Source organism: Brachypodium distachyon, chromosome 3, assembly GCF_000005505.3.
Source record: "Brachypodium distachyon strain Bd21 chromosome 3, Brachypodium_distachyon_v3.0, whole genome shotgun sequence".
Taxonomy (NCBI): domain Eukaryota; kingdom Viridiplantae; phylum Streptophyta; class Magnoliopsida; order Poales; family Poaceae; genus Brachypodium; species Brachypodium distachyon.
The window spans coordinates 36,598,854-36,610,576 of NC_016133.3; the positions used below are offsets into that span (position 1 = coordinate 36,598,854).

Here is an 11,723-nt window from a genome sequence, read left to right on the forward strand (position 1 = left end):
GGAACGGAGGGAGTAGAGTTTACAGATTACATAAATAATTAGCACTTCTTGACTTAAGATTCCACCGTCACGAATTTTTTTACCACGGGATCTTGAGGTAGCCGTACTGGTGCTTTACGTTGTCGACCATATAGTCAAATTGTTCGGAATAAGGAGTAATAATCTTGCGAGATTACCGCCATAAGACAAATAAATTAGTTTGTCGCACAAGATTTTTCCAAAACGGACGGTCAAGTCAAATGGATAGTCTTTTGCCATTTAGCCGGCACCAGTTTTGTGATGATGCTCAGTTTTTTATGGTTGGATCTCATCCTTGTCATTCCTTTCCTTTTCAGTGTTGTTTATTCTTCCATCCATTTGTTCTAACTACTATACCGGTTACTCGGAACGCGGTGTGAGTAAAATATATCCATGCCAACGTGAAAGTTGTGTCTCCATGTGATGTGATGCCCGATTTGTTTATCCCAGACCCAAGTCGTAGCAATGAATGATATGCTGCGTGAACCGTGCTCTGGCTTGTCCCCTTCGCCATGTCCTTCCTCACCAGCCATGGTCTGTCTCCTCACAGCTGTTGCAGAGTAGAGCAGCGGTAGCCACGTCCTAGCTAGCAAGCCTCAGAGAATTTGCAGCAAGAGGAACGGACGCCCGCAGGATCTTGATTTGCTGGTAGGCTGCATGTTTCTGGCTCTATTTGTGTTTTAGCATTTTTTTCGACTGAACTTTTTGCTTCCTTTTGGCTTGCTGGACACTTACTTTTATCCTTCAAAATTTCTTATACTGGAGGTACTGTTGTTAAGAGGGGTCAATGGGGGCCAGATGTAGTGCTTGACTCATATATTTTCTTGCGTGCTGAAATGAGACTCTGCTTTGGTAGTTTTCCATGCCGAAACGATTGGGAGCATTGGACGGGTTTCTTGATAAATCCGTGTGATTTCGGAATTCGGACCCCCGTTGTGCCGGTGTTTCGGACTTGTGGGTAAAGTGTCAGCAACCGTTATCGTGGTGGCTCCATTTGCTACAGTGGATTGTTGGATGAAGGAGATTCAGAGCACAGGAGCTCTGAAGGAAATTAGGCAGAAACAGAGGAAAGAAGGAGGGGAATGGGAAGGACAGAGGAAAGAACTAGAGAAGGTGATCGCATGAAAGAATATGTGGGCTTCATTTGAAACAGTCCGGCCCGCTATGTCTCAAATCTAGGAGTCCGGTAGTTAATGGGCCGATCCGAGGACGCACAACAGCGACCGCCTCGACGAACGACGCGATCCACGCCGAGGCGAAAGCGGCGGCGGCGGCGGCGGCGACGGCGGAGAGGAAAGTAACTGCTCCTCCGTTAAATTCTATACCTCTTGACCACTTTCTGCCAGGTTACCACTGATTCGAACTGGATCACCGAATCAGTTGCTTAACCGTAAGCATATATTGGAATGGAAGGTTTCTCCCCTACTTTGGAATTCTTCTCATCTTAATCATTATGCATTTAGCGTAGATTAACACTTGTTGCTATGGTCTTGTTGAATTGTGTATTTGTGTTCTAACTATACGTGTAATGAAGAAATACAGACACTTTATTGTTCACTTATCCCAGGTTTATGTTTTTTCAGGAACTGATGGGGCTGATTTTATGGCATTGGTTGCTTTTCTTCTTTAACTTAATGTCGCTCTGTTGCAGTTTGAGTTCAGATGGCCTTGCCCTCCTTGCTCTCTCCAAGAGGCTCATACTACCTGACATGATAAGATCGAATTGGAGTTCTCATGATACAACTCCTTGTGAATGGAAGGGAGTTCAGTGCAAGATGAACAATGTGGCTCACCTTAATCTATCATATTATGGAGTTTCTGGTTCCATTGGTCCTGAGATAGGACGCATAAAGTACCTGGAACAGCTTGACCTGTCAAGTAACCACATCTCTGGTTTAATCCCTCCTGAATTGGGCAACTGTACTGTGCTTACTCTATTGGATCTGTCGAATAACAGCCTCTCTGGTGTAATTCCGGCATCCTTCATGAACCTTAAGAAGCTATCACAACTCGCATTGTACAGCAACTCCCTCGGTGGGGAGATACCTGAGGGATTGTTTAAGAACCAATTTCTGGAGCGGGTGTTTCTTGACAACAATAAACTCAATGGTTCGATCCCTTCATCAGTTGGTGAAATGACAGGTCTTAGATACTTTAGATTGAATGGGAATATGCTATCTGGAGTTCTACCAGATTCAATTGGCAACTGCACCAAGTTGGTGAATCTATATCTGTACGATAATAAATTGAATGGGAGTCTTCCAAAATCCTTGAGCAATATGGAAGGACTCATATTCTTGGATGTCAGCAACAATGGTTTTACAGGCGACATCTCTTTTAAATTCAAGAACTGCAAACTGGAAGACTTCGTGTTATCTTCGAATCAGATCAGTGGAAAAATCCCGGAATGGCTGGGCAATTGTAGCAGCTTAACCACACTTGGGTTTTACAACAATAGATTCTCCGGACAGATACCAACTTCAATAGGTTTATTGAGAAACATCTCAGTTCTTATACTTACTCAGAACTCCTTGACTGGGCCAATCCCTCTTGAGATCGGCAACTGTCGGTCATTGGTGTGGCTGCAGTTGGGTGCAAACCAGCTTGAGGGCACCGTTCCAAAACAACTAGCTAAGTTGAATAAGTTGGAGCGTCTCTTTCTGTTCGAGAATCACCTGACTGGGGAGTTCCCTCAGGATATTTGGGGCATTCAAAGCCTTGAGTATGTCCTGTTGTACAGGAACAACTTATCTGGCCGGCTACCTCCAATGTTGGCCGAATTGAAGCACCTACAGTTTGTGAAACTATTGGACAATTTGTTCACCGGAGTCATACCACCGGGGTTTGGGATGAATAGCCCTTTAGTAGAGATTGATTTCACAAATAACAGTTTTGTTGGGGGAATCCCACCGAACATTTGTTCAGGGAATAGATTGGAGGTCTTGAACTTGGGGAATAATTTTCTCAATGGTACCATCCCATCCAATGTTGCCAACTGTTCAAGTCTGATACGAGTTCGTCTCCAGAACAACAGTCTTAATGGACAAGTTCCACAATTTGGACATTGTGCACATCTGAACTTTACAGATCTGAGTCACAATTTCTTAAGTGGTGATATTCCGGCAAGTCTTGGAAGATGCGTGAAAATGACATACATAGACTGGTCTAGAAACAAGCTTGCTGGTCCAATACCAACCGAACTTGGACAATTAGTGAAGTTGGAAAGTCTTGACCTCTCCCACAACTCTTTGAATGGTTCTGCGCTTATAATACTATGCAGTCTGAGGTATATGTCAAAACTGCGGTTGCAGGAGAATAAATTCAGTGGTGGCATTCCAGATTGTATCTCGCAATTAAATATGCTAATCGAGCTGCAGCTTGGTGGCAATGTTCTTGGGGGTAATATCCCTTCATCAGTAGGATCTTTGAAAAAATTGAGTATTGCACTAAACCTTAGTAGCAATAGCCTGATGGGTGACATTCCGTCCCAATTAGGCAACTTGGTGGATCTTGCAAGTTTAGATTTGTCGTTTAATAATCTTTCTGGAGGGCTTGATTCTTTAAGAAGTCTAGGCTCATTGTATGCTTTGAATCTTTCCTTCAACAAATTCAGCGGGCCAGTGCCAGAAAATCTTTTACAGTTTCTGAATTCCACGTCAAGTCCCTTGAATGGAAATTCAGGCCTTTGTATTTCTTGTCATGATGGTGATTCCTCTTGCAAGGGAGTTAATGTTTTGAAACTGTGTAGTCAATCGAGCAAAAGAGGAGTACTCGGCCGAGTCAAGATAGCTGTGATATGTCTTGGTTCAGTTCTTGTTGGTGCATTGCTGATACTTTGTATTTTCTTGAAGTACAGATGTTCGAAGACTAAGGTTGAGGGAGGGTTAGCTAAATTCCTTAGCGAGTCTTCTTCTAAACTAATTGAGGTTATAGAATCAACTGAAAACTTCGATGACAAGTACATCATTGGCACAGGTGGCCATGGAACTGTATACAAGGCAACACTGAGGTCAGGAGAAGTATATGCTGTGAAAAAGCTTGTGTCTGGTGCCACCAAGATTTTGAATGCAAGCATGATAAGAGAGATGAACACACTTGGTCATATTAGGCATAGGAACTTGGTAAAATTAAAGGACTTTTTGTTGAAACGTGAGTATGGGCTGATCCTGTATGAATTCATGGAGAAAGGTAGCCTACATGATGTTCTCCATGGGACTGAGCAAGCACCAGTATTGGAGTGGAGTATACGATATAATATAGCTCTGGGTACAGCTCATGGTTTAGCTTATCTCCACAATGACTGTCAACCAGCCATCATTCACCGTGATATCAAACCAAAAAATATACTGTTGGACAAGGACATGGTGCCACATATCTCGGACTTTGGCATTGCAAAGATTATTGATCAGTCCCCCGCTGCTCCACAGACCACTGGTATCGTTGGCACCATTGGATATATGGCCCCAGGTATGAACGGAAGACGAAACATGGCACATGTTTTTATCTTGATCATTAAATTATTTATATGTTTCTTCTTTTATTCGTTTGAGCATCATGCACACGGATTTAATACTGTATGTTTGTTAAAAGGTTTTGATAACCAGTTGTTTGTGTGTATAGCCTGGAACTGATAAATGAAAATGCTACTGAACATATACACTTAGCCATAGTTTGTTTCTGCTCATATTTTTAATAGGGCACTTGCATTACTTACAGATATCTAATGGGCCTTATGGTTTCTGGCAGAAATGGCATTTTCAACCAGGAGTACAATCGAATTCGACGTCTATAGCTACGGAGTGGTATTACTTGAACTGATTACGAGAAAGATGGCCCTGGATCCCTCATTTCCTGATAACCTGGACCTAGTTAGCTGGGTATCCTCCACGCTGAACGAGGGCAATATAGTCGAAACTGTGTCCGACCCAGCTCTTATGCGTGAAGTATGTGGAACTGCTGAACTGGAGGAAGTACGCGGTGTGCTGTCGATAGCTCTTAAATGCATCGCCAAGGACCCAAGACAGAGGCCTTCCATGGTGGACGTTGTGAAAGAGCTGACACATTCTAGGCGTGATGATTTATCCCTGTCGAAGCAGGAGATATCTGGTTCCAGCAGTTCTCTTCGCAACCAAGCACCCTCTTGTTTTGTTCCAGCAGTTCCAGTAAACAGAGATAACAGTGTCACCAACAGTTCTTAGGGATTGCAGAGGAAGCAATTTCGGAAGAGGATGCTGGGAGAAAAGAAGAGATGTTTCAGGTGGCACCGTAGCTGGCACAAAGGTACTTCAGCAACTCCTGTGTATTTTGCCTCGTCAATTCTCTACCTACACACTTTGTTAGAGTTCAGTAGCAGGTATAACTATAAGCCTCCCGAAAATTGTAATGCTTAGTGCTATTCAAGATTTGGCTCTATTCCCTTTGTAAAGCTATCTTCTGTTGAAATGGAATCACCCTTTCCAAGAAGAAAAAAGCAATTTTCATAGCCACTGGTTTTATTCAGTGATTCTGCAAGCTTTTGCAAGACTCTTTCCATTGAGGTTCGACAATTTTCGTACCCATAGTGAGCATCTGATTGAGTGTCTTGATCTGTTGTTGTTGTGATTATTTGCTGCATATGTGTGCTCTGTATGTTCTTCTGTGCTGCTGTTGGTGCCTCAGGTGCTTCTATTTGGGTGACTTAGTGCCACTGTCAGTTCGATATCCTATTATGTGATTGGTTATAGCTAGCATGGAGCGTTCTTCTGTTCCTGGTTGGCGGCGTAGTGTGAAGCAGGCTGGTAGTTCTTTTGGATTTATTTGTAGTGATGTTCTTCTGAGTTGCTTTCTTGTGGCTTTGGTTTTTGCCTCACTTTCTACGCATGGGGATATTTGGTTCTTGGCCATGGTTTCCGGTTTGGGTATTTTTTCAGGTGCTGAGCTAGAGGTTGATTCATTGTCTGGTGCTTGTCGGCGGCGTGCTTCGGCCGATTCTGCTGTTGAGCTAGAGGTTGGTTCTTCGTGTGGTGCTCGTCGGCGGCGTGTTTCGGCTGATGGGTTCCCACTACCGTTCCTGTTGCTTATAGTGGCTTGGACGATTTGAAAGGCAGCACTGGGCACTTTATTTCATTTCACAACCAGCAATGCATGGGAAGTTTTTGGTCATACATGTTTTTCTATTTGTTTTGGTTATTCTTGTTGCTCGCCATGAATCCAGAACAAGAATTGTTATCTGAGTTATCACAAACCCTAAAACCATTGCTATTTTCAGCTCACTGATGAAATGGTTCGTTAAATTCATCCACATACATTTTGTTTTCATCCCTACATGCTGCATTAATATATTGGGAAAGACTTGCATTCTTTCAAATTGTTGAAATTAATGTATGACATTCTGCAGTCCCTAAAGCAAACAATGTCCTGTACTCTTGGAGTTACCTGATGATTGGCCGTGTGACGCCCCGTTACTTCTGACAACGTCACCGTAACGAAAGAATCGCCACGTACAAAGTTGCGCCAAGATCAACTTGAGGAAAACAGTAGCATGTACAATAGAAACCTTCACCGTTCGCAGACGGTGTCTTATTACAAGGACACTCAAAGTGTCTCCAAGTCTCACTACGGTAAGAGGTGCTTCTAATCTAGACATTATTAGGCCATCTTGAACTATCCTCCTGGTGGTCTACGCAACATCATCTTCGCCAGCGGCATCCTCATACTCATACTCCACTTCAGCATATTCATAGTAAGGACCGGACTCATCATAAGTATCGGCCTCTACCTTGTTGGGGCTCACCATGATCATTGGTTCTGAAAACAACATATGAAGCAAGGCTGAGTACATATGAAAATACGTACTCCGCAAGTCGCCGGACATCATTATGCATGAGCTAACCTTGACGACCATCAAGCCGTCAGACCGAAAATAATTATATTCAAAAATAAGTTATTTCTTTTAGTGTTTTGTTGAAAACCATATTTTATTTGAAAAATCTACTGGCGGCAGATCGACGTGGGATCTTACATCCTGTGTTAGAGGAAAACCCACACGACGCACTTCCAAACCCGGAAGTTAGGAGTGATATCACATCTAACTCTGATCAGAGGTGTACTGCTTTTCCCATAGCATCACTTGGTCAATACTCGTCGGCGCACTAATCATATGCACACGACTAGACCAAGGAACCAGAACCAGAACCAGCCCATACACTACCTCTGCTTCGCCACCTTGCCTTACGTAGGCCCGCGGGTCGAGACCCTTGACCGGTAGGTCCCGCCCTAGGGTGTCTGCATCTACCCGGATACAGTCACCTTCTCACCCGGGCAGAGGCAGCTACTTGGCATGGTTCGGCTCAGCCTGTCCCATTCCAGGTCTATGGTCAGTACGGTCTGCGCCACTTTTGAAGTAAGCGCCAGTTGGTTTGTCCTTATATGTGGTTTCCCTATGTAGAAGAGCTCTGACTTTCCGCCAACCCTATCCTGGTTGCTCCGAACCCTGAGCTCCCTACCCACCGAATTACACTTAAGCCGTAACCCTGTCCGGGTCGGCCCACCTAATACTGACCATACTAGTGGATCCACCGGATCCACTTACATGTTTATTTATAAATCTTTTTTTTGGGTGGCATGCAAGAATTTCGAAATAAGCCGAGTTTCATAAATCATTTTCGAAGACATGTTCAAGGGATGCGACTTGCCTGGTACCGCTCCGGTCAACTCAGAAATACCGTCCGGGTATCCTACTTGTCCGGAGTCAACTCCTAATATTTAATTCATACACATGTTTAACAAAAGTTTCTAACCAACAAAGTAATAAGAAAAAATAAAAATAAAAAGCATACGTGCAATAACTTACACTAGTTTTCCTATTCTATATCTAAGCCAAACAGATGAGAGGAATAAACATGTGTGTGTGAGAAGAAACCAGCAGCAAGTAGTACTAATCCACCCAGCGTGTCATCGATTTGTGAAGGCAAAAGAAAAATAAAATAAAAATAAAGCACTGCGCAAACTTCACCGACCGCATCTATTCTCCTCCTCCTCCTTTTTCTCTCTCGTTCCCTGCCTCTCTTTCCTCGTTCTCTCCCGAGCGAGCGCAGTACGCCGCCACCAGCTCGATCTCCCTGCTCTGGCCATGTCTGGCGACTATGAGGCCAGCTCCGGGTTCGTCTCTCCTTCCTCTACTAGATCCCCAACTTAATTTCTACCAATCGACATCTACTCGTCCCAAATTTGTAAACCAAGTTCTTGGGCTGCCATGGCCGGCGCCGTCTACCTTGGCTCCGGTGAGGTCCACCACGTCGTCTCCCTGCTACCACGGTGCTCCTCCACCTACTGGTCGTCTACACGCTAAGCTACAATACCAACAAGGAGGTGTGATGGCGTCAAGGCGCCGTCACCGGCGACGGCGAAGCTGGGGCTACACTTCCTCCTCCCCAGCTCGCCGGCATTGGGACCGGCTGTCCAGCGTGCGCGGCCTACTTCTAAGTTCTCCTAACAGACAAGTTAAGTCCCTCTCTCTCCTTGACAGCAAGTTCTACTCTTTGTGGTTGCTTGTAGTATTAGGTGGTCAATTAAGGAAAATTAATATGTGAGTGTTGCTTGATTTACTTGAGCTGACTATGTTCTGTTGTTTTTGAAAAAGATAATAGTTGTTAACATGCAGAGGATTTGATTTAGTAACTCAACACCATGTGCATGAGAACAAAAAGATGCTGATAAACTAGGGTGAAATATATCCTAACAATGTACTGCCATGTATCTAAGTGCTAAATTATAGTGAACAAGCAGATGCACACAAGAGCAAACAAAATAGTGATTAATCTAGCAAAGTGATTATGTGATCTAGTTCTAAACAGTAGCAGAGTGAGGGTATTATTTTCTCTTAAGCATTGTGTTTTACTCCTAATCACTTAATGTACTACTCAGACATGCATTTTAATCCACAGTAATGTGCCAACAATTTCATTCAAGAGCATGCAAAGGCAAATTAAAGTGACATTATATTTTACCTTCAATACACAGCAGCAGCACACAACATGAAGAAGCAGCAACACACAACAGCAAGTAGCAGCAATGGAGCTAGGTGAAGGAAAGTGTTCGGTGGAAAGGTGGTGAAAAGGTCACAATAGAAAAAAAGTACTCCCTATTTATAGGGCGTATTGTACTGTGTACCATGATGACAGCAGTGTGTGCTGGAATGTGCCAAATGGCAAGCACAAAGTGACAAATGGCATCCATGCACTTGGGCCCACAAAAAGATTTCTTGGCTGCTAAGAAATTGTCCAAGGGCTGAAATGTAAAATTGAAAATGACTTCTTTGAAAATTTTGAAATACTTGTTTGTAATAAAGACTTTGTATTATTTTTGTGATATATGGTGTTAGAAATATGTAATTTGAGTTTTAGAAACCTGGGGTTTCACAGGCCGTGAGGCTTTCTCAAGCAATAATAATGGTAGCTACTAGGAAATTAATGTATGACATTTTGCAGTCCCAAACAATGTCCTGTGATTTCCCTGATAGCCAGCTATGAAACTGTTGTCAGCTCAAGCGGATCATTGTTACCATTCTACATTTTAAACTTCTTCTGGAATAAGCTCTGAAGTTTTCTCTAGTTTTTTAGAGCCCCAATGGCTGAATTGTGCTTAATCTGCTTGACTGAATATACTAAGGGGGAGTTTGGCATTGAGGTGGATTATGATAATCCAGCTTTTCCAACCAGCTTTTGCCTATTTTTGTGTTTGGTTAACCAACTTTTTTCTGCTTCCGTGTGTATTTTTCCAGAGCAAATTATAAAATAAGTTCAGCGCAACACAGACCAAACTGAGCCTAAATTGACTACTTGCCCTTGCTTGTCGGTGAGGCAGCTTGTCTTCCATTCTTGAGGGTTGTAGCTATGCTCGTTCTTTTGATAAGATCTATAGTTGGATGTGCAAGGAGGGGGTATTCTTAGTCTCACATGACTTCTAAAAAAAGTTAATTTTTCATTAGTGTGCTAAGGTTGTCATTTTCTTAGATAGCGAAGGTATAAATTTTGCACAGGCCATATTTTTATTTTTATTTTGTATGCCATGCATTTCTTGTTTTATACACAGCTCCTGGCTGTAGAGAAGATCAACATGATAGATTTGTCATTATCAGAACAAGATGAGCTCATGGTTCTGCTTCTACCCTGTCTCTCTCATTAGAATTTTTGTCATTCAGTGTGTCAAGCTAGATCACTCATATGTGCCAGATGGTAATTCTGAGGTTGTGGAACAATATCTGCTTAATTCAGAGAGAACGTACCGTTGTGTAAACTGCAACAATAGCCTTGGAAATGGACACACTTGAAGTTGTAGATCCGCTGGTGGTATCGCTATTCAAACATGATTATACCTTATTTGAATAATCCTGAACTGAGTATTTGGCACATACAACCAAGGTAGCTGGTGAACCCAGCATTACTTTTCATCCTTTGGGTAGAATTCTCTGCAACAACGTAAATGTTGTCTTGATGAATCATGATTGCATATCCTTGTGGAACATGTATGTTTTCTTTATTTATTGTAGAATCTTGAACGGCGGTCTCCATTTTTCAGCATTCACTGCCTGCCTTTGATCTTTATCTGATATATAAGTGAAGATTGGTTAATTTTTTTAAAATGACCTACTGGAGTATTATCATATTTGTAGATGATGAGTATTGTTGGAGCAGTGTCCTAGATTTCAGTAGGTTAAGAAATATGTTCCGCGACCTCGTTAATTCCAGATACCTGATCAGTCCCAAGTATCAGAGCATTCACTGAATTCTCTTATTTGGCTGCATCTTAGATTAATAAAATGTCTGAACTACTTTTATTGTCATAGGAACTTTTGTTTAATGGAAGCATTCACAAAGAAAATACTTTTTAGCATTTGCTAAATAATAAGTTACTTTTGAATCATTCAGTATGTCCATATAGCAAATTCTATTCCACCGAAAGATGGTGATAATAGGCTGAATAAATAAATAAAAAATTCATTTGGCCACGCGGCAAGACGCGCTTATCCTATCTTAAAGCATAGACGTCGCTATACAGGCCGGTACGTATAAAATTGAAACCACTTGCCCGCTTTGTAACAAAACTGGAGTACTATACCAACGCAGGTACATGCCGGGTAATTCGAAGTTGCACGTAGAGCATCTACCTGCTTTTATAGGAAGAAGAAAGAGCAAATTTTCCTATATATACTTCTAATTAAATTTTATGTAAAAAGTACTCACAAAGTTAGTAAAAGTTTTAAATCCAAGACACTTATTATGGATCGGAGGGAATATCACTCGTAAGAAACACAAGTTTTGTGCTGAGATTGCTTACCAGGCTCAACTCTTGATGTGATTTGGTACCCCTCACTAAGACTAGAGTTCATTCATGGATTAAGTTGTAACCTCCCAAAGACCGAACATGGCAACTTATTTCGACGTTGTTAATCATTGGAATGTACTTCCTCCGTCCCACGTTAAGTGTCGAAATATTACATGTATCTAGACGTTTTCTATGCATAGATACATTCATATTTGAATAAATTAAAGACATTTTGAGATGGTACGGAGTCGCATCATTGTATTGAGCCCGATCCGGATCGGATGCAAAGGACGACAGGGACCCCGGTGGACGAGTCAAGCGGAAGAAACTGGAAGCCCGGGTAATCCACCCGGGGGCGGCTCCGCTAGATCACAGATGGATGAGAGCTTTGGCCATTTTTA

The 11,723-nt window shown here is 42.5% G+C and overlaps 1 protein-coding gene across 5 annotated transcripts; it reads left to right on the plus strand.

The window, feature by feature from the left end:
- Positions 1 to 473: 473 nt before the first annotated feature.
- LOC100826148 (receptor-like protein kinase) lies at positions 474 to 5,539 on the plus strand. 5 transcript variants are annotated; one of them, XM_014900064.2, is made up of 3 exons: positions 474 to 666; positions 1,602 to 4,485; positions 4,765 to 5,539. In XM_014900064.2, the coding sequence occupies exons 2-3, from the start codon at positions 1,608 to 1,610 to the stop codon at positions 5,214 to 5,216; spliced, it is 3,330 nt and encodes a 1,109-aa protein (XP_014755550.1). In that variant the 5' UTR covers positions 474 to 666; positions 1,602 to 1,607; the 3' UTR covers positions 5,217 to 5,539. The 5 variants fall into 5 exon arrangements, with proteins under 5 accessions (XP_014755550.1, XP_003572131.2, XP_010235055.1 ...); XM_010236753.3 differs by lacking the exon at positions 474 to 666 and adding an exon at positions 901 to 1,431; XM_014900065.2 differs by lacking the exon at positions 474 to 666 and adding an exon at positions 901 to 1,315.
- Positions 5,540 to 11,723: the final 6,184 nt, after the last annotated feature.

What these genes read in the sequence shown, in the direction of transcription:
- LOC100826148 (XM_003572083.4), top strand. Translation starts at nt 1,590, where the DNA reads ATGTTTTTTCAGGAACTGATGGGGCTGATTTTATGGCATTGGTTGCTT. An exon ending in CATTGGATATATGGCCCCAG is followed by an intron (nt 4,486 to 4,764) that starts GTATGAACGGAA and finishes GGTTTCTGGCAG; the next exon opens with AAATGGCATTTTCAACCAGG.